Source organism: Lissotriton vulgaris, chromosome 1_1, assembly GCF_964263255.1.
Source record: "Lissotriton vulgaris chromosome 1_1, aLisVul1.2, whole genome shotgun sequence".
NCBI lineage: Eukaryota > Metazoa > Chordata > Amphibia > Caudata > Salamandridae > Lissotriton > Lissotriton vulgaris.
Window position 1 is genome coordinate 1403713519 of NC_141685.1, and position 23842 is coordinate 1403737360.

General features: G+C 43.5%; 1 protein-coding gene across 1 annotated transcript in view; it reads right to left on the reverse strand.

The window, feature by feature from the left end:
• Positions 1 to 16346: 16346 nt before the first annotated feature.
• NAMPT (nicotinamide phosphoribosyltransferase) overlaps positions 16347 to 23842 on the reverse strand; it is a 278571-nt gene continuing 271075 nt past the window's right edge. The window contains exon 11 of the mRNA XM_086967106.1: positions 16347 to 18680. Coding sequence (XP_086823232.1) covers positions 18576 to 18680 — 105 coding nt within the window. The 3' untranslated portion in view covers positions 16347 to 18575. The remainder of the gene's footprint in view (positions 18681 to 23842) is intronic.

A 23842-nucleotide genomic window follows, 5' to 3' on the forward strand; every position in this document is an offset into this window, starting at 1 on the left:
TGAGGTTCCTGTTAAACAGAACACAAACACAAATGAAGGAGAGGCGCAAAACACAGGAACAATCACTGGCTTAACGAAGCTGAACGGCCATCCCCAGAGTGCTCAACTACAACCAAATATGATGGTTGAAAATGGCCCTCCATTGTCACCAACTGGGCTTACAACCAGGCATGATCAACTTGAGCCTGGGTGAATAAATAGCCCTGTCCCTCAGACCGAAATAACAGTGGCGGCCCCCTCAGGGCCTCTTTTACCACGCAGTAAGAGAGAGCGTAAACGTCAGCGCAAAGCCAGAAATAAACTTAGGGCAAATTCCAACATGGCTCATCAGGAACTTTTTCCTATTTTCAAAAAAGCTGAAAATAAAAAATCGCCCATCAAAATCAGTGCCGCAGAGCAAAGGACAAACTTCAACGGAGTCACCCTAGAAAAACTCACCCAAGAACCAGTGAGGAGCCCACAGGACCAAAGCAAACAAACTATGGCCCCAGAAACAGTTGAGGGCAGTGCCCACACAGAAAACACAAGGGTGAGTTCAGAGCCAGTAAGTAAAACCGGGCCTAAGACGACACCAGAAAAACCCAGGCCACCGATGGCTCTTATTTCTCCTGGAAAAAAAAATGCAATGTTGAGACTCAATTACTCCAAAACTATCTGTAAAGATACTATAACTCTGACCAGTCACAGTCCACATTCGAAGAGGGCTTCGCAACGACTGCCACAACAGTTACATGAAATCAAATCAGATAGGACAGTCAAAAATTCCAACATTAAGTCCACAAGTGCACCGGAGTCAATCAACAATGTCCCATCGCGTCATCAGATTCTACTGGCCCCTGAATATAAATCTAAAAGGCTGCACAACATTCTCAACAGATCCAATCTGTTAAAACTAGCTGAAGGAATTCCAGGACTAGCAGGACTGGCCACGAACAACATAGAATCCATCGAATTCCTCTCCCCTCGAGGAAATCAACCCTCTGAGGTCACTGTGGCGACTTTTTCATCGGCCACCTGGGTAGGAGCTTTTCTTGAACAGAAGTCTATTCTGCGGAACTGGGGAATTAGAGTGTACCCTTATTCCACGCCTGGGTATCCTACTTCCCTGTTAACCAGATCGACTCCACCCAGTCATCTGGCAACAATTAAAACAACAAAACGTGCGAGACCCTACTCGGTCTTAAAAAATGCCTCAGGGTCTGACGTCGAACCAAAAGGCCCCGAAAAAGACGGAGACAATGCACAACCAAACCATAGCTGGGGGTGGCTGCCAGCAATCCTGTCTTCAAAACACTTAAATTGACCGCCTGTGGGTGAAACACTCTTAGAAACACACAATCCCTCTAGAAAACCCCTCTCAGAGGCGGACACACAGCACAAAAGAGATAACCAGCAAGGGCGGTCGCCCTTCTCATTGTGTTCATGGAACATTAGCGGACTCCATCAAAAAATTTCAAACGATGACACTATGGCCTTCTTGTGCAAACATGCAGCAATCGCCCTACAGGAAACCTGGGCGACAGAGGGCCACCCCATAGAAGGATATATTGAATTTCGGAAATCAGCACTCAGGGACAGCCGATTTGGCCACCCCAAAGGCGGTCTGTCCATATACATCTAAAATAACCTAAAAGGTGCATTTAATTAATTTCACTTCAAAGAAGACTAGTTACTAGGGGTTAAAATTAACCCCTGGAGGAGGCAGCGTTTGCTCTTCCTCGTAAACGTGTATATTAACCACAGTACCCGTACTAAAAAAGACCATGTGGTCCGACTCTGTGAAATCATGAATGACATCGCCACTGAATATCCTAACTCAGACCGTATCATTACGGGTGATTTCAACACAAATCTATTTCAAGGGAATGCAGCAGACATGGAAGGGCCCGACCTGACTAACATCATTGAGGCTATGACTCAATCTAAACCTCTGATGCAAGCACCAAATATACTAGGCGAGCTCTCTGTGAAGAGATTCTACAACACAGGCTACCTGGTAGTGAATGGAAGGTCAACCAGCGATTCACCTCCAAACTGGACCTGGTCGAACGGAAGAAAAAAAGTCTTACTTAGATTTTACTATCTGTAATTCAGAACTACTGTTTAATTTGAACAGTTTTTGCATCCACCCACGGTCTGAAAGCGATCACAGGCCCCAGGTCATCACCCTCATCACAAACCCAGAATTCCATAAAACGGCACCTATAAGGTAATTCACTCTGAAAACCTAAAGCGCCTCAAATTGAGTGAATCTAACAGTCATAGTATTTTAAAAGCAAGCAAGGATTTTACAACAGGTAGTCTTGATAAAGATGTCAAACCGATATGGAAATGGTCGCAGTTGTGCCTTCATCTGATCAGCTCATACCCAGCGACTGCGCAGAGATCAAACCACTCACTATCAGTAGGGGCAGAAACTTCTACCGTCATAAAATCATTAAAGAGAGCGAGGCACAATGCATTGAGGTTGCTCTCAAAATTTCCAGGGAACAGTGCTTTTTTGCCACATATCACCATGCCCAAAAAGCATTTAGGAGGGCAGTCTCCCAAGAGAAACAGGTTCAGGAAAACCAATACTGGGTAAAATTGGTGTGGGAAAGCAAGCAAAAAAACTCAAGGAAATTCTGGTCCCTTGTCAACCGCACTAACCTGAACTTAAACTCTGGCTCAGCAAATATCCAGGAAGCAGAATGGGTATCATACCTAACAGATCATCTTCAGGCACAAGATCACCATGATTGCACCAGATCGTCCAGGGCATACGGCATTGGCGCTGACGTATCACCAAATACTTCCTTCAACACAACACGGGGGTTTACCCCAGCATATGTACTAACCGAAGAACGAGTTGTTAAAGCAGTGACAAAAGGGAGACAAGATGGAGCACCAGGCCCGAATGGCCTGCCACAGAGGTTATTTAAATCGGACATCCCTTTCTGGTCCACGGTGTTACTAAATCTCTTTAACTACACCTTGAGGACATTGACAATCCCGGACTCATGGGGGGTTGCAATAATACATCCCATTCACAAAGCTGGATCACGAGCCATGCTGAAGAACTACAGACTAATCGCCCTACTGGACATAGAGGCGAAACATTATGCAGGGCTCATTTTGGAGGATCTCAGGCAATGGGTAAAGGACCATGATCTGATTCCTCTGAATCAAACAGGGTTTGTTGCCAATTCAGGAACTACGACAAACTTACTGGCAGTTTCCACCATTATTGACAAAGCTCAATCAACACACAGGATGGCCTTTTGCTGATTTGTCGATTTCAAAGCGGCATTTGATAGAGTACCAGGGCGGCTCTCTGGAAAAAACTGAGCCAGTGGGGAATTCCAACAAAAACCTTGAACCCAATCATTCAAATCTATTCTGACACATGGGTTCGAGTGAAGCTAGGGTCCGGCTCGCATCTCTCGCGAAAAATCATGACCTCACGTGGTGTCAAGCAGGGATGCGTGCTGGCCCCCCTTCTCTTTAACCTATTTATAGCCGACCTGACAAGCACACTAGACAAGGTAAATAGTCACCCGCCCAAAATAGGACGTATGGCATTATGTAATCTTTTACATGCCGATGACCTGACCCTGTTTAGCCTCACTAGAGTAGGGTTACAAAGGCTCCTTGATGCATTATCGCAATATACGATTGGCAATCAATTAGAAATTAATATGGAAAAAACCCTGATAGTTCCATTCAGCAAGAAACGTTACAGTGGTGGTGGCTGGTCAATTAATATAAGCCACGGCCCTAGTGGTATCCTTGCCCAAGCTATCGAAGAAACTTTCAGGTCCAACCTTTTTCCCTCTACTAGAAGTCCTTAGAGCAAAGATCGGGCCTACACTTTCACATGGCAGAGATTTTTAAAGGCAAAATGAACACTGTCCCAAATAAAGTCACAACTAAAATCTATAAAAAAAGGCACTTCATTTGCCGAGTACCGCTTCCCCGGCCCAGATCAGATTAGAGCTGGGATTAACCAACTATGAAGCCTCTAATGTTGGTACTTATCTCAAGCTTTGTCATAAATTAATACAGGCCAGGTACACTAGAATCCAGGTACACTAGAATCTTTAGTCTGGAAAGAAATCAATGAGATTAATCCAGGGGGAACATTCGGCTGCCTTTTGAATGACTATATCCATCAAATGTCAGCTGCCGACCTTTGGGCTCTTAACCCCAGTCAGACTGTTTTTAAAACTACAATTAAAAAATGTGTAAGACTGAAATCTCTGGCTTCAGATAAAGCTCTTGTCACGAAACGTAGTCATTCCTGGGCAGTAGTTAACTCTTACAAACGATTAACACCCGCCGCCTACCTCTCTACGACATTTTCACTCTATCTAAAGCGCTGCCTGATTGCCCTAAGAATGGGAGATTGGCGCTTCCTTCAAAACCTACCCACCTGGCGTCGCAAGGAGGACACAACATGTAGAGGATGCGGGTTAGCAACAGAAACAATCTTGCATGTCCTCTGTATCTGTCCTTCATTCAATTCTCAACGCAGGTGTCTGCTTAGGCCAGAATGGAACAGATTGGGAGTTCGGACTTGTAGGCATGCCATTATCGCTGTTTTGTATCTAGATAACATTGTCTTAAATATAAAATTGGCCAAATGTATTCAGCAAGCATATCTCAATCTAGATAAAATGGACACTGCTAAGGCCTTATTGCTTACTGTCTAGATTGAATATGTATTTTAATAGAACTTGTAACGATTTTTAATTGTACTTTTTCTACTCTTTTAATTATTTTTTTATTCACAAAACTGTATATAATAGGAGGAGGGAAAAGGGGGGCCTGTCTTTGCCCGATTTGCAATATTATGCGTGGGCATTCCAATTGTCTCACTCAAGAATGCTCCTAAAAACTCCATCTAATACCTCTATTGGTCTCATGTTTAACGCCATGCTGATTGGAGCTGGTTTACCAACTAACGGATACATGTTTAAATATGGTGACCAGAAATATTTCAAAAAAGTAAAATTAAAAATTCTTATGTCCCAAGCGAAGACATAGCTACATATTAGGAGGAAACTAGGCTTACCATATTACTCTAACTCTGCACCCATTTGGGATTCTCCAGGATTGCCGCTTTGTCTAGAAGACAGGCTTGCAAACCCGCTGAGACTAGGAGGAATATCAACATGGGGAGACTTATTGGTAGGCGAATCCTTGAGGCCCTGGGAGGATTTACGGGATCAACTGGGTTCAGAGTTTTCGTGGTTTAAGCTCTTACAATTAGACAGTTGGTTCAAAGCACTGGCCAGGTCAGGAGTAACACTTGGGAAGTGCAGTATCACTGAAGAGAAATTGATAGCTAGATCAGGAGGAGGCAAAGAAGTCTCGCAGTGGTACTGGAGCCTGTTAGAAGAGATAGACGGAGAATTCATCCTCCCGGAACAACTATGGGGCACAGAACTTGGAGCCCAGAGTATCGAATTGTGGCAAAAATTCTGCACCCTGTTATACAAATGTGTTAAACCTGCATGGCTTAGGCGCAATCATTTCTTTACAATACACCGAGCTTATTTCACACCTCTAAAACTGTCTAAATTCAACCCAGGGAAGAAATGCAATAAATGTAACTGCATCGCAGCTTCGGACATCCATATTTTTATAGAATGTCCAAGCATACTACAGTTCTGGAATGAGGTAAAAGTGACTTTGTACTCTATCCTCAATATCCCTATTTCTATTACACTCCCTTTAATTATATTTGGATGGGATAACAGCATTAAGGGTCACGCAAGGACATTTCTGTTTTATGCAATACTGCTTGCAAGAAGGGAAATATGCAAGGTCTGGATAGAAAACTCGCACCAACATATGCAAATTGGTTATCATCTCTCTATGCAACCTCTAAAACAGACATGTCGTGATCAGGTGGCCCACGCAACAGGGCTTTCTGGAACTTCTTGGTTCAGTGGAGACAGTAACCAGGGTTTTTTTTTTCCCCCCCGTTCCAATGATTATGCCTTAGAACTCCAAGAACTAGGCCCCCCTCATTTGGTTCCAAGGCTAGTTCAACTGGTTAAACATCAAGTTTGGAGTCATAACCCGCTTTCTCTTCGGGCCATCTCCTGCCGATTCTCATAAATCGCGTTTTCTGGAGCAGTGGAAAATTTGCATCCTAATTTAACACGCGCATGGCAGTTGGAGACTGAATAAGAGGAGGGTCCAGGCAAATGAGGATAAAAAAAAAAAAAAGACAACAAAAAAACTATATAATGCGACTTGGGAAATCTTTTAAAGATATGTTTTATATCTAAATAAAGGAATTATTACTGTTACTGTATTACTGTGATTCGCTCAGCACTGTGACAAGGAAGTCCTTTCAAAATTCAAGAACCCCATAAGGGCTTGTCATTTTCTCAATGGATTTGGAGGCTGTAAAATGTCACATATGTGTAAGAAACTGGCACCAGACCTTCACTCAAAAATGTATGACCCATTACATTAAGGTATGCAATTTTTGACTTTCGAAAGTTTATTTTATATCCACATCCAGCTAGGAGCGGCATCATTTTGTTGCATATTTCAGTAACCCTCAGTTTTCTATCCTATCAACACATCAAAATCTTGTCAATTTTCTCTTTGTCTTGCTGCAAAAAAAAAAAAAAAAGTATTTTTATACACCTGTGAAAGTCTTCTATAATATTCGGAGTATTACCAAATGTAAATGCAGACAAATATCCATAAGGAATTATCAAAGTTTTTCTTTTTCCTAACTAAATTTTTTATTAGCCTAGTATTGTGTGCATTTTGAACCACCATGCGAGAGTTCAAATCATGCATGTAAGAGCTCGAATTTATATAGCGGAGTGAAATGCTTTAAGAATTGTCGTTTGAACATCAGAAAGAGGATTGTTCACATGGCTGAGTGACATAGCACTAGCACAGCCTGGTACTGTTATTGGTCCAGCATGCTACTTCTTAAATGGTTATGGAGCCTGTAACTGTGGTTCACTCCAAAGGTAAATCACATGTGGTACATAGTCTCTATCCCACCCCACTTGATTTCTGTATAATGCCGGAACTTGCTTTCAAGTCCACTCATGTGCATGCTTGACCATAAGATCCAACGGAAATAAAGAGTAAAACACATCACATATTACCTTCTCTCCCCCTGTGCACTCATTACAAAGGATGCAGGGCAATTGCCCTAAGCAAGGATGAAATCATAGGCATCTGATATATGGGACTAGAACATGAATTGAATTGCGTGCAATAGATCATCCTCGATCTGTATTTCTACACAATAACCTCAAACAGGAGAGTTTAAGCACCCACTGTGTGTTTCTTTCTTAATGTATTCTTCAGTTGGTGTCATGGACAGATGCTCTTTGAGTCTAGCAGACTACAGTTACTTCCGCTGCGCTGTTCAAAAGTGCTACTGCCCTTATCCCATACTGTAAAATGTGTAGCCTGTGAAGAGTTCCTTATAAGGAGCTTTAGGTTCCGAACCTTTCTGTTCCTTATTTATACTAGGCACAATGTCACGTTTGTCCTTTTTCACTACTTACTCGTCTTTTCTACAATCCTAAATTCATTTCCTGAATTCTACAGAGTAAAAAAAAAAAATCAGTATACTAATGCTGATTTTATAATTTTCCACAGTTCCTGAAGTTATAACCACCAAATTCGGACTCCTGCAGTGAAGGAGCGCTAATACTGGTTTTCTGATTAACTTTCTGCTTTTTCTTTGAATGTGGAGCTTTCTCCTTAACCATGCTCACTAACTTAGTCCTGACTCAGTCTTAGATTGCACTAGTGGGCTTTGAAGAGCAAATACATAAGCTAGCTCAACCTATGGATGTGTATATGTCTTAATCTTTTTAGGTAGTGGAGGTTCATGATCTGGTACAGGAACAGCAACCACACTGGTATATGACCAACAAAGTCATGTTCCCTTGGAAGTTACTAAGAACTAGCAAAAAAGAGTGTCAAAGTTACCCATTGACTTTCTTACCCAAATCAACCACCAGAGCAACATAATGGTTCATTTAGTTTAAACCATTCAGTGATACTGTCTAAGGCGGTTATGTCATGTGTATTAGTGTGTATATACATACTAGCAAATATAGTTTCCCAAGTAGCACAGCCCTCTACATGTGGCATCACAGAAAGGGGAACAGTCAAGATTCTTGGTGTTTTAGGAGGATAGACAGTTTCCAATTGATTAGTTTTACAGGCGGTCCAAAATCAGATTTCATGTTAGTGGGCACTTCGCTAATGGCTTTGTTTATAGTCGGCAACCTAATTTCTGCAATTGTGGTGGTAACTGCAAAGGCTAGGTTAGTTCCTAATGTTCGTAATAAATACTGTCAAATTAATCTCTAGACAGTCACTAACTCATTAAGCGACTATCTCAGTTGAGCTTGATTCACGTTTCTGGGGTTCACCTGTAGTGGCTAGCAAACCAAATCTGGGCAGGTAGGTCCTGGAATACTTAAATGACCTATTCTAAAAGACTCTAATACCTGTGGTACTTAACCGCTCAAACCATAATGGATGTTCTTGCAAGCAAGCCTATGAGGATTTATTGTCTGCCATAAAGTATTTAATTTGCAGGAAATGTTAAAGCCCGGCTGTAATACAGAATCTATTAATAAACTTTATAGTAGATATAAACATTATGGTGAAAATAAGACATGCAATTCCCCCAAAACAATTAAAACAGATATATTAGAAGGCAATCACTAGATCAATGTTTATATAAGCACCAGAATGCTGTAATAGTTTTAATGATGGCCTTCAGCATGCATAGCTTTGACTTATAATCAATATTTTCTTGGTCTGCTGCCTTGTTTTTGACAGTCTGGCCAGTATCGGTCGATGTTATGCTGTACTGCTCCTGAGGATACGGACTGCATGGTTCGTGACTTTGATGGTCCCTCAAAATGCTGAAGTTTGTCTATTTCCCCTAAAATGTCAAGAGTAGCGATACATAAAAATCCCGGCTATTATGAGAAAAACAGGCCTTGCAAGTTGTGAAAAGAAACGCATAAATTGAATCGCTTATTTGCCTAAACCTATTGCTTTTCTTTCTATAAATACTGTAGGAATACATGAATATGGAAAAGTATCACTGTACTGTAAAAGCATTCATTCTAACAAGATAATGCATGTATGAGTAAGATAAGGGATTCAAAGTTAGGTAAAAAGCAACGCACTTGAAATTCCCTTTTAGCACTAGCAAAGGAAATAAAAAAGCTAGTCATCAACTCAGTGCTCTTACCTGTGCTCATTGTAAAAGCTAAGAACCTTTTAAGGGTCCACTGAGTGACCCGTCTCCTACTTCTGAGAAGAGTTGAGAGGGAGAGCAAAAAAAAAAAAGCAGGGACAGTTTGGACTGTCTCGTATAAAGGGCATCACCAATTTAGGCAAAAAGGAAGCACACGTTTGCAGCCCTAATTTATCCTGGAAAAATGTGGCATACAAAGATTGCACCAAAACCACCTGCAGCTTCCTAACATGGCATGAAGAAATAATTGCAATGAAAAATACCACTTCGATGGTCAGTAATCTCAGGGAACCATGTATGGGCTTAAAGTGCATGCATTTGAAAAACGTAATGACCAAATTAAGGTTCAACAGAGGCATAATGAAGGCTCCAGTAGGAATCATTTGTGAGACCCTTAAAAAGAAACATCTCATAATAGGTGACTTGAATAATATAGGTTGATCATGCAAATGTATATAGGCTAAATGGGCCTAAAAATAATCTTCAACAGTTGGAAGGGTTAGCGAAATAGGTTTCGTTGGGCTAAAAGAGCCCCTGTCCAGTCAAAGCAGATTTATACAAACGTGTATGGGGCATTTACACAAACAAATGCAACTGAGGGTTACATCATGCAGGTTCAAACATGAACACTAAGCTAATGTAAAAGACTAATGCACAATAAAAAAAAAAAGTAATGTCACGAGGTAGACGGTGTAGACTTGTAACAGCAAGTATCACTATTCCGAGTAATTTAGTAAGTGGTGAGATGTACATTTTGTTTCCATAGACAATGTAGATGAATATGTGATTTTTTAAATCTATTAATTTGTGCCAGAACAAGGCTGTTTTTTTTCTCTGGTGGGTACGAAAGAACAAGTTACTTACCTTAGGTAACTATATATCTGTAAGAGACATATTAGTTATAGATTAGTTACCTTTAGAATTACCCCTAGGCAACAGACTGGATCCAGAGATTTTTTTTTTCATCAGCAGTACCCCTGAGTGTTGAAAGGTGACATTGGTCGACTCCGCATTAGTCGTTGGCGTCGAGGTCGCCGGAATGAAGTCCGTTCTTTTACACGACATTCCATGCCAGAAGCGTAGAGCCATGCAAAACACTGACTACTGGTGCACAAAACTAGGGCCCTGAAAGGGATTCCCTGAACTTAGAAGTCAGTTCACAGAACAGGGAGGATAGGTGGAGCGGTAAGGAATCTATAATCTATGGCACTTACAGATTTATCGTTACCGAAGGTAAGTAACTTGTTCATCTAAAGGAGACAATTAGTTATAGATTCTTTACCTTTAGAATAGATACCCCAGCAATACCAACCCCACAGGTAGGTCTGCAAACTAAGTTCACACCAGAAAGTCCTGGAGAACAGAACGTCCATAGAAGCAGTCTTTCCGGACTTGGCTGTCCAGGCAGTAATGTTTTCCGATGAACATGTGCAGAGTGGCCAACGTAGCTGCCTGACATGTCATTGAGAGAAGGAGGGGGGGGGGGAGGGGGGCTCCACGTCCCAAAGCAGTGGTAGCTGCTATCGCCCAGGTGGAATGGGCGTGCAGGTCCACTGGAGGCTCCTTCTTTGGCAAAGAATAGCAAGCTTTTATGCAGAAAACAACCCACCTAGAGATGGTCCGTTTGTGCACCGCCAACCTTATAGCGCCCACGTAGCCAACAAAGAGCTGGTCATCCACCCGGAATTGCTTTGTGCGATTCAAATAAAATGAAAGCGCATGTTTTTGAACCAGACAGAGGAGCCTCTATTCCGCCGTAGAAGGGTGCGGAAGCAGAGAGAAGGTGGGCAAAGTGATGGTTTGACCAATGTGGAAAGAAGTAACCACTTTGTGAAGAAAAGAAGGTAGAGTTCAAAGGACAACCTTGTCCGGATGAAAAGCCAGAATAGGAGGTTTGAAGAAAGAACTTGGCGCTCACTCACCCCGCGAGCAGAGGTGATGGCAACCAGAAAGGCAGTCTTAAAAGTCAAAAGTCTGAGAGGACAGTTATCTTATTGGCGCTCCCCTTTGAGCCGCTACATAAGTTAGAACTAAGTTTAAGTCCCACTGGGGCATTATGAAGGGAGCAGGAAAAAAAGAGGAGTAATGCACTTAAGGATGTGATTTACAACAGGGGACTTGAAAAGAGGAGGCTGATCAGGAAGCCAAAGAAAGGCTGAAATGACTGAGAGGTAGCCCTTTAGAGTGACCGAAGCAGAGCCCTGCTGGGCCAAAGAAAGGAGGAACAAGAGAACCTCCGAAAGGGGATCCACAGCCTTTGATGTGCACCATGCCACAAATGTGTGGCATTTGCAGGCGTATAGTGTCTTAGTGAAGGAAGGGCCGTTTGGCCGCCAAGATAACATCACAGACTTCGGGAGGAAGGTCAAAAGCGGTCCACGTAGAGGCAGTCTGATCGGAGCATCGATAGCCATGTATAACAGCTCTGGATACCAGACTCTTCGTGCCCAATCCAGAGGCACAAGAATGACTTGGGCCCGGTCACGTTTGATCTTCTTCAGTACTCTTGGCAATAGTGGTATAGGCGGAAAGGCGTATAGAAGACCGCAACTCCACTTGCGACGAAAAGAGTCACCTAGCGAGTGACACCTTGAAAATTCCAACACGCAGAATATCTGACCTTGCGCGTTCTCTTGGGTGGCAAATAGATCTAACTAAGGCTCTCCCCACTGCTGAAAGAGACATTGCACCACCTCAGAGTGAAGACGCTATTCGTGATCCATCATGTACCTGCAGATGCCCTGATGTTCCAGCCATGTTTAGAGACTGAGAGCCTCTTGACATAAGGTCGACGACCCCACCCCGCTCTGTTTGTTGCAGTGCCACATAGCGGTGTTGTTGTCTGTAACACTTAGGGAAGGAATGCTTTTACTACAAGACTGATCACCGAAGCTCCAGAAGGTTGATGTGGAGCCTGGAATCCGCCGGAGACCAGAGGCCTCTGATCTCTCCCTCTCCCATGTGGCTGCCCCACCCTAGAAGTGATGCACCCGTCACCACTGTGAACTCTGGTTGGGGAAGGGAGAGGGATTTGCCATTGACCCAATCCTGGTTCGTTAGCCACCACTGCAATGGTCATGTAGTGCCCTCCAAGATCTGAACGCAATTGGACCGATTCCCCTGATGCTGTACCCACTGGAACTTCAGGTCCCGCTGCAGAGAACGCAAATGCCATCTGGCATGATCTGCTAGCAGGATGCAGGAGGCCATGAGGCCCAGCAGCCTCAGGGTCATTCTGACCGAAACCCGGGCTAGAGGCTGAAAAATCGGAATCATAGCCTGAATATCCCAGACTCGCTGCTTGGGAGGATTAGCCCGAAATTGCGTCATTTCCAGAACCGCTGAAATGAAAAGGAGCTTCTGAAAGGGATGCCATGAAGAACTCCACCACTCTAGTCTGCTTTATCGCCGTACAGGCGACAGCCATCAGAAAGCATGTTCAGCAAGGTAGCCTGGACATCCCTGGAAAAAACAGTCAACCTCAACCAGGCGTAGCGTCGAATGGCTACCAACGTTGAAATTGTCCTGCCTAGCGAGTTGGCAGTGTCCAGTCCACATCTAATGGCAAACTTAGCTGCGTCTCTCCCCTCGGCGACTGCACTGGAAAGCACAGCCCGGGCCTCCTCTGGGCACTGCGGCAACACCTGCGCTACCATATCCCACACAGAGTAGGAGTAAGCGCAACAGACATGCGGTGTTTACCAACTGCAATCCCAAGCTGTAGGAAGAAAACATTTATTCCCAAGATGATCCAGCTTTTTGGATTTCCGATCAGGTGGTGCGTTAGGGAATCCGATTTTGGACATAGAGACTACCAAGCTCTCAGGGGTGGGGTTTTGGAAAAGAGGGGTCGCCCGGAGCTGGGCGGTGATGTCGGACAATCATCCTATCCACAGGAGCCCCTGTGTTGGGCCTGGACCAGGTGCCCAAAAGGATGTTGGTAAGGGCTTCATTAAAAGGCAGCAGGAGCTCCGAAGATGCCGCTGCAGGTTGAAGATCCTCCGTCAGGAGATGCGTCCTGACTGCCACTGTAGGTAGCCCTACTCAACACTACTGCGAAAGAAGCACCCTCCTCTGTAGCCACGGTAGGAGGAGACAGCAGGCCAAGGTCTGGGGCGGTATCCAGACCACTGGCTTCCTACAACTCCTCTCTCCAGTCAGATTCATCCAACTGGTCCACTAAAGGGTCTACAGGGTGGAGGCCGGGATCGACGCCGGCTGGGGACCTAAACGCCGGCTGGTGTGGATGTGGTACTGGTGAAATCGGCCCTGGGGGTGGTGTTACAAGGTCGACCTGCGCCGTTCTGGATCCATGCCTGAATCCAAGAGGACCCTGCAGTGTGGGGCCGCCAGCATCGAAGGTCCAATGCCCCCAGCCGAGTCCATCAGGCCAGAGGCACGCCGGCAGAGTCAGGCTGCTCAAAGACAGCATGCCTCGCTTCGTAGAAACTCCGAAGCTGGGCAGGGTCGCTCCGGCTCCCGGGAAGGGAGGGAAACTGAGTTGACCGTTCAGGCTTCGCACGCGGAGTCGCGGGACAGTCACCGTCTGCATCCCGGCAGACGGGGAGAAGTCATAGAGTGACAATGCTTCTTAGACTTACCAGAGTAGTGCGAAGACTTCGATGACAAGTGGGGGTAACCGAGACGGGTCCCTCGACCAACCAAACGACCGGTACCTCGACAGCACAGAGCAGACTGCCGGGCCTCGAAAAGCTTTCGGTACCGCTGCCGCAAAGACTTCGGATTCATGGTCCGACAGTCGGAGCAGGACCTGGGATCATGGTCGAGCTCCAGGCACCACAGGTGTGGGTCCATAACAGACATCAGCTTGCGACAGGGGTTGCAAGCCTTGAAGACAGACCAATGTTGACTGGACATCCTTGAGTGCACCAGGAGTCAATAGACTCAAAACAGTGTTGACAAATGTCGCAAAATAAGTCAGTTAAAAAGTGACTTTAGGTACTGCTCTCTCCGGATCTGCGCTGGCACGGAAAAAGAAAGAAATGACGCGGCGCGCGATGTGGCGTCTAAGTAGACACTGCTTCGTCTTTTCGGCGATTAAGACTCCAACGACGAACGCGAAGTCGACAAACACCATCTTTCAACGTACAGGGGTACGGTTGATGAAAAAATTCTACTGATCCAGTCTGACGCCTGGGGATAATTCTAAAGGTAAGGAATCTATAACTAATTGTCTCTTTCAGATCTCAAACTTTGTATTCTCCAAGTGTGGCGTAGGAAAGCAATCTTTCACAGAGTCTTGCAAGCATAACAGTCGCTTCTTAAGACAAGAATGTCTTGAATGTTTTAGTTTTTTTTAGAGACAATTGTGTATCACCTGTATATTTGTGCAAAGCAATTCTAAGTCTCTTACAATCCAACGAAGTGATTTTGTGCTGACGTTAATTAGAATTGGGGATAAAATTGAACATTGTAGCACAAATCCACACGCTTTGCTGTATCTGGTGCGTGCTCACCACTTTAACCAACTGCCTGTCCTTAAAGAAAGAAGTTAACCACTTCTGTACAGTGCCTCTGAAGTACTGTGGTTTGCCAAAACTGAGATTGTGCCAAAGGCTGCAGGTAGGTCAATGAATTAACTTTTTCCAGAACTAATGTAAATTGTTAAAGGTTGATGATCCTGTGCAGAAACTAGCCCTCAAGCCAGATTGCAGACTCACCAAACTTCTTTAGAAGCAGTTTTGAGCGGATGAGATCCAGGGTTGAATTCTTGTGAATGACTAAAAAAACAATGCTATGGTAGTGTCTGGTTAAGCAGTTATTTGTCATGATTTGCACTGTTTCCCTCTTCAGAAGTAGCATGCTGTTACAGAATTGTACATGTTACTGTAGGAAAGCAGGAATATTCTTTTTCAAGTCTCTGGACAGCCTTTCTAGTGGTGGTAGGGTATTACGTTCAGTGAGGATATTGAATAGCCCATTAAAGCAGTTATGTAAGTGGTCAAACCAGTTGATTTGGTGCCCTTAAGCAAAAGTTGTATGAAACGTTTTAAGGTGAAGCCAGCCATCAACTTTAGGTGATGAGGGTGTTTGGGGAGAGGCTTGTTGCACGTGTTCTTTTGAGGAAAGCTAATTTTAAGTGTAATTAGAAAGGGTTTTCACAGAAAGTGGTGTTTGGAGTTCAATAACAGCTGGCTGATTATAGCATTTCAGAAGTGTGTTGGGTGTGTTAAGTGTTCTACTGTGCACTATTTGGGACCCTGTGTTGTATGCTTTGTATATGAATTTTGTTTGTAGAACATAAATATTTGAATATGTGGCAAATCCTAACCACTGCGACTTGTGGAAACGTCTATCCTTTTGCTTTCTCCTGCAGAGATAAGGAATATTTTATCTGTTGTATTAACTGGATTAGATTGAAGGATGTTGCTAACGCACATTACAGTAGATGATTTATTAAAGTGTATTGAAATTATCAACAATATAACATGATATATTAACAATATTAATTTTTATTGAATCACTGGCATTTGTACAAGAACACCATAGTAACCACAAAGATAATGTAATTGTACCTGTCACCACCTTACATTTGTGTTTAGTTCAGTGGCTCATAATGATGTGTGGGCTGTTTGGTCAGGTGGGAGACAAGTTCAAGCATGTAAGAAAAGAGGTAGGCTGTGATAAAAAAAATCTATTTTCGAAATTATAACCCACAGCTCAGTAATAACGTATTTACAACTGTACAAAAACACTGGCCGAAAAAATTTGAGCCACATGAGTACTGTTGTCACCTATTTGATTAATATATTTTTAACTCACTTCCATTACAGTGTTAATGATCATTGTTTTATACATACAATATGATGAAACTAGTGAGGATGATGTTTTAAGCTAATAAACAAGGAGTGAGAGTCGGTTTGATGTATACCAAGTGTGAGCTACAGTTAGGGAAAATATGAAGCACATTTTGAACTGTCGATGAGAGCCTTTATGGAGGCACACAATTTAGATTTACAAAGGTTTTAGGAAAATATCAACATCACAAGAAAAACAAGTAAAAAAATGAATGTACACAATACACAAAATAGAATCACTGCATTAGAAAGCAAAAACAACTAGTCATTGAGTCTCAAATCCGTAGAAATAGTTTACTACGAAACTGAACAATCAAATTTATTAACCCCAAAAGAAAAACCTCAATGTTTTTAACAATCTTACATGTGCTCGTCTGTTACTTTTTGGAAGTGTTGGGATGTTGTGCAAGCACTTGAGGACCAAGAATATTTTACGGTAGTAAACAGTCTTCATAGGCTATTAAAAATGCACATCCACAGAACTGCTTTTTGTGTTTGGCCTGTTGGGATGTTAAAGGTACTAACTTCATGAAAGATTTAGAAATAGAGACTAACGTGACTTCTAGATAATGGTATAGAACCCGAATTCAATCAAAACGTAAAAATAATGACAAACATTAAATCGACCATTAAATTAATCACTGGGATACAAAAAATTGAACTGCATTTACACTATTGGTTTGGAATTTAAATACAAAAATATGAATTACAAGAAGTTAACAGCCATCATATTTGTTGGTACATGAGCACCACTTTACAATAGTTTTAAATCACCAATCACAAAATTTCGTGAATATACACTTCAAGAATTAAAATAGATTCTCTGCATTATCTAGTTTTTTTGTGAGTCAATGAGAACTTTATATTTATACATATATATATTAATTATATATTCTATGATACAACTTAATATTTTACTATTGACTGTTCATTCTACACAAAAGAAAAAGAAACAATTCAAGGGTGAACAGAAATGCCTTTACATGAAATACAGTTTTTGTAATATCCAAAGAAAACTGAAACCGTAATCTGATTTGAGAAATCTACAGTACAAACTCCTGGTCGAGTGAAAGAGAAAAACCATTTGATGCTTCAAAATTAAATATTAATTGCAATAAGAACCACAAAAGATTGCATCGTCAATTGCTGATAAATGTCAAGTGTCTTTCAGATTATAGTCCCCAATTATTGGTTCTCAGATTTCTTCTGAAACAAGTGTGCATTCAAGTAGGCTTTTCACGTAGAGCTTTCTAAAGTCAGATCAGATAATTACATATTAAGGCATCCTAACCTCCTATCTCAAATAATGAGAGGTACTTACGGTATAATGGCAAGATGAAGATTAGAACTTGTGAAACAAACAGATGAAGGCCTAGTTTTCAGGGTGATATTCTGTTTTCCATCAAGGCAAAATAAGTCCTTTCATGATAAGTGCCATGAGTACTTGAAGCTAATGGTCAGAAACTCTATTAAGTACTGACAATACCCTAAACGTGCAGCCAGGATATGTACAATCAGATTTAAAAGGTGCCTCTAACATATTTTTCTTGACATTTAAAATTGTTTTTTCTATATACCTGAACATCCAGTTTGAAGGCATCAAAAACAACAAAAATAAAAAAATAAGTGCACAATGTAACCTAGTATTATACTTTGAAACAGCAATAGTATATGAAAAAAAGCACAAAAGTAGACTGTTTTTAAAAAACACAAAAGTTTCTACAGTGTATAGTAGGAGTACACATCTATTATATGAGGTCTGGATGGGCAGTATAGATCGTTTTAGCCCCAGGCTCATAAAAACTTCAAGTGCATATTCGAATGTAGAGGCAAAAGAGTGACAAAAGGATGAGCTGTAGGAGGTAATTTGCATTTTACAATTACATACATATATGTGATACTCAAAAAAAGCAATACAAAATTACAAGTGAAATGGCCAGGTATATAGACATCAGGAGACATCGAGGTCAGACAACTGCTCATCTAACACAGATAAAACCAAACTCACACTTAACAAGTGGCAGAAATGTCTGGCCATGTTTTGGAAAGGCTGTGAACAGTTGAATAATGGAAAGAACGAGTTGTGTCCCTTTCCTTAAAAGTTGCAAAACACATTAAACAAAAATTAGAAAAGCAAAAAATTATTGAAGTTTTAAATACAACAGACATGTTTGTACAAAAATACAAATACCATATAATAATTGTAAAGTAAGAGCTGAAGAAAACTATCCATGTGACACGTATGCATATAAAAAGATTTCCTCAATGCCATCTCAGAAATACTCAATACCAGATTAAATTACAGTATACACTAAAATACTAAAGGAGCATTTATTATACATTTTGAGTTGCAGTTCTTGCATTATGCTTTAAAAAGAGGGCAGAATGTCCACAAATAAAATATTTGGATGCCATTCTTCTGCAATACAAACACACAGATCTGTACAATAAACCTGTTCTAGACACTTCTACTACAGATAATCATGGGCTCAAAGTTCATAAAATCATATTTCCAGTTCGTCACTTTTCAGTCGAGCGTTGTCTCTTACATCATCAAAAGAGTAACTCTTTGTAACTTTGCCATTCTTAAAGACAGTATGAAGAAGATCCTGCAATAAGATAATAGGAAAGTTGAATAAAATTCTCTGTCTCAAAAGTTTAATATCATCCTAATATTTAGATGACTTTAACACCATGCTAGAGCAACATAAGGTTTCCAATCAAAACACTTATTAATTGTTCGGAGAATGTAAAGAAGCACAATTATATGGGGGAAACGGCATTTGGAAGACAGAGAGAAAAGCAGGGAAATAAAAGGCAGCGAGTATGATAGAAACAGAAAAAGATATGGACACGTAAATTAGAAGGAAGTGTAAAGAAAAGAGTGATAAAATAATTGCTAGATAATAGTGTAAGAAAGTATGCATGTGCATCAAAAGTATAAACAGAGCATTCTCAGAGCAAGCGCTGGCACAGCTGGCATACAAAACTTAGCATCAACGCCATTTTCGGTTCCCTTGACCTTAAGGACATGCATTCCCAAATGAGGAGCAGGGCCAGTCTAGGGGAAGAGGCTTTTGTCCTGTCAATCCATTCAAATCACACAAAACCACGTGGTCAGCGAGGGACAGTAATTATCTGTGGTCAGCGAGGGACAGTAATTATCGACCGGGTTGCTGCAGTCTCATTCCATCTTTCAAAGCACTTTGCCCTCCTAACGAGGCGCCAAAGCTGAAAAGCAGTTAGATGAGGCTGGGCTCAATGTTCAGGATACGCGGAGCAATTTAACAAAAACAGAATAATATCGAGGACTCAAGAATTTAGAGGTAAAAGGATATCATGCTTTCCACTCAAAATATACTCACTAAAGCAAGTCTATTTAAAGACACCATTACTTTTCATTAGGCATTTTATTTTTTTCATTCGTCAAAAGACCCACGCTTCCTTTTGAGTGTTGGGTGTGCTGCTCGACAATAAAGGGGTCAATTCAGATTACGACAAGCACAAGCTTAAGCCCGTATTCTTTTGGCTCTGTGACGCATAACAGTTGCCATCCAGCCTAGTTTGGAGCTTAGTTACAATTTCAAGAGAGACTGAAAATTGAATGACCACTATTTTTCAGAAGCTTAACAGTTGCCATATCCAGCCTAGTTTGGAGCTTAGTTACAATTTCAAGAGAGGATTAACAATTGCAATGACGACTATTTTTCAGAGTTCTGTATTTTCTGAATAGTGCATTTCATGTAGCTGGCTCTCAATAGCACCAAACAAAATCCATTAGCATCTGTTCTGAAGCATTTCATCAACACAGGCATCAAGATAGTTAAATATAGTTCTAGAGGTCTTGGTACTGCTAACATAAATAGGATTATGGAGGGTGGGTAAGGAGGTAGGGGTAAGGACAAGATGGTGGCCACAGCAGCCCGCGCTTTTGAGAGCTCTGGCCTGGGCACGTAAAATATCCTTCCCCATCCTCCTGGGTCAGGCCTGGGGGCATCCACCGGTGTTCTGGTGCCCCTATGAATTGATTTAGGTAGGCGGGGCAACCGATGCCCAGGTCCCACCGTCAACTACTCCAGGATCTGCTGCAGCGCTTGGCCGTGTAGGCAGAGAGAGGCATAGGGTGACCAACTGGCATAGGTGCAAATTCAGGACAGTGAGTGTAAAAATTCAGGACAAAGGGTCAAAATTCAGGACATAAATTCAAGACAGCAGGTCAAAATTCAGGACAGAAATTTGGGACAAAATGTACGTTTTCAGACACATCAGAGAAGGTCGTACAGTAGTGTATAAGTAAGTAATGCAAATGCTACTTACCAGTATGCATCTGTTCTTGGCATGTAGGGCTGCTGACATTCATATCTGTGCATAGATCGCCGCCTAGTGTTGGGTCCGGATGATTGCACATTGTTGTCCTGGAAGAGTCTTCGAAGTATCATGGGATAGGTGGCTCCTCCCCTGGACTACAGTGCGCATGGGCATCGACTCCATCCCCAGATTGTTTTTTAGCCATTGTGGCCAAGATGGAGTGAAACTCGGTGAATTATGACCATGCCATGAAATGAAATGTGAACACTGCAGCTGCTACAGGTGCCGGGGAGGAGGGCGGGCGATATGAATGTCAGCAGCCCTACATGCCAAGAACAGATGCATACTGGTAAGTAGCATTTGCAGTTCGAGGCATGTGGGCTGCTGAATTCATATCTGTGCATAGAATACATAGCAGTCCCTCCATTAGCGGCGGCCGCCCGTGCCAGCTGCAGCAGTTTGGAAAAGTGTCTTGAGAACAGCCTACCCTACAGCTGCCTGCTGTTTGGAGTGCACGTCTACACAGTAATGCTTAGTAAATGTATGTGTGGTAGACCATGTGGCTGCTCTACATATGTCCTCTAAGGGAATGTTTCCAAGGAAAGCCATAGAGGCCCCCAACTTTCTGGTGGAGTGGGCTCTTGGTGGAATGATAAGAGTGCGCTTTGCCTTTGCATAGCAGATTTGAATACATTTCACGATCCACCTAGCAATACCAGCCTTGGAAATAGGGTTACCTTTGTGATGTGGCGCAAAGGCAACAAAAAGCTGCTTAGTCTTTCTAAAATCCTTGGTCCTATCAATGTAATACATTAGGGCCCGTTTAACGTCAAGGGTGTGGAGCATCCGCTCGGCCAGTGACTCTGGATTTTTAAAGAACACCGGCAACTCAATGGTTTGGTTGATGTGGAACTGAGACACAACCTTGGGTAGAAATTTAGGGTTAGTGCGGAGCACTACCCTGTTTGAATGAACTTGGAAGAAAGGCTCTTGGATCGTGAGGGCCTGCAGCACACTAACCCTCCGTAGCGATGTAATTGCTACTAGGAAAGCCACTTTCCAAGTCAAGAACTGAAGTTCGCAAGAATGTAGTGGCTCAAAGGGAGGACCCATCAGTCTTGTAAGAACCACATTGAGGTTCCATTCTGGAGCTGGTGGAGTCCGTGGCGGAATGACCCTTTTGAGTCCTTCCAGAAATGCCTTGATAGCAGGCACCTTGAAAAGGGAAAGGTGCTGTCTATTTTGGAGGTATGCGGCCATCGCAGACAGGTGAATGCGGATGGAAGTATATGCCAGATTACACTGGTATAGATGGAACAGGTAACAGATGATGTTCTGAATGGAAGCATCTAGAGGATTAATGTTGTGGTTTGCGCAATAGATGACAAACCGCTTCCATTTAGCCGCATAACATGCTCTAGTAGTGGGCTTTCTTGCCTCCCGAATGATGTCCATGCAATTGGGAGGAAGATTAAGGTAGCCAAACTCTAGGACCTCAGGAGCCAGATCGCCAGGTTGAGCTGTTGCGGATCTGGGTGCTGAATGTCGCCATGGCTCTGCGTCAGAAGGCTGGGTGTGAGATGAAGCCTTTGATGCGGTACCACGGAAAGTTCCAGAAACGTGGTGTACCATGGTTGGCGAGCCCACGTTGGAGCAACTAGGATGAGAGTCATCGAGTGCTGCCTGAGCTTGCGCGCCACCAGCGGTATCAGAGGTGCTGGGGGAAAAGCGTACGCAAATCTGCCTGACCAGTTCATCCATATCGCATTGCCCTGCGATTGCGGGTGTGGGAACCTGGCGGCGAAGCTTTGGCATTTTGCGTTCTCCCTTGTGGCGAACAGGTCTATCTCTGGATGACCCCACCTCTGGAAGTACGGTTGGAGTACTGATGGATGTAACTCCCACTCGTGCATTTGGTGGCTGTGCCTGCTGAGCAGGTCCGCCATCTGATTGTCCTTGCCCAGGAGATGTTCTGCCATGAGGAAAATGTTCCTCTGAATGGCTTACTTCCACATGCTCTGAGCCAGATGAGACAGCTGCGGAGAGTGTGTGCCCCCCTGTTTCTGAATGTAGTACATGGCCGTCATGTTGTCCGTCCGGATCAACACGACCTTGTTGCACAGATGTACTTTGAATGCCTTTAAGGCCATGAAGATTGCCATCAGTTCCAGTACATTGATGTGCATCTTCTTTTGCTGTAGTGTCCATAGTCCCTGCACTGTGTATTGGAGTACATGCGCTCCCCATCCCTGGAGAGAAGCGTCCGTTGTCAGGATGATCTGCGGCACAGGCTCTTGAAACGGTCGGCCCTTGCAAAGGTTTTGTGGATTCCACCAATGCAGAGAGTTTTATGCCCGACCGCTCACCAACACTAGGTCTTTCAACTGCCTGTGAGCCTGAGTCCACTGACGTGCTAAGCACTCCTGAAGCGGACGCATATGTAGTCTCGCGTGTGGGACTATGGAGATGCAGGAGGCCATCATGCCTATCAACTGCATGAACACTCTTGCTGGAAGCGAGTGTTGAGGTCTGAATCGTTGGATCAGCGACTGAATGCTGTTGACTCTCACTGAATTTGGCTGCGCAGTGGCCGCCAGAGTGTTTATGGTCGCACCCAGATACTGCCGTACGTGGGGGGGCTGGAGATGGGATTTTGGGTAATTCAGTGAGAACCCCAGATCGTGCAGAAGGTGAATGGTGTGGGACACGTGGTCGGCGCACTGCTGGGCCGACTTCGCTTGAATGAGCCAGTCGTCCAGATAGGGGTAGACGTGGATGTTCTGACGTCTCAGATGCGCCGCCACCGTTGCTAGGCACTTTGTGAAGACCCTGGGCGCTGTGGTGACCCCGAAAGGCAAAACCTTGAACTGGTAGTGCTGGTTTTGAATGGTGAACCTGAGGTACTCTGTGTGAAGGATGCAGTGGAATGTGAAAGTACGCATCCTTGAGGTCCAGAGTCGCCAGGAAGTCCCCCTGCTGAAGCAGTGGGAGAACCTGCTGCAGCGTGAGCATATGGAAATGTTCTGACAGAATGTAAAAGTTGAGAGGTCTGAGGTCTAGGATGGGCCTGAGGGATCCGTCCTTCTTTGGAATCAGAAAGTACAGGGAGTAAACTCCTGTACCCCTTTCCTGCAGGGGCACGAGCTCTATTGCTCCTTTTTGCAGCATGACGTTGACTTCCTGCTGCAACAAGTGCAAGTGCTCGCCGGGCATAGTGCGGCTTTTTGGGGGTATGTTGGGTGGAGTGGATGTGAGCTCCAGACAATAACCATATTGGATAAGAGATCTGACCCACCTGTCCGTGGTGATGGACTTCCACATGGGCAGGAACTGCTGGAGTCTCCCCCCGACCGGTGTTGCGTGGTCGGGGGGCAGTGACAAGGCGTCACTGTTTGCTGGCGGTGGAGGACCTGGAGCTGTTATTACCACGTCCTCTGCCTTTGACGTTGTTGCCACGGTATCC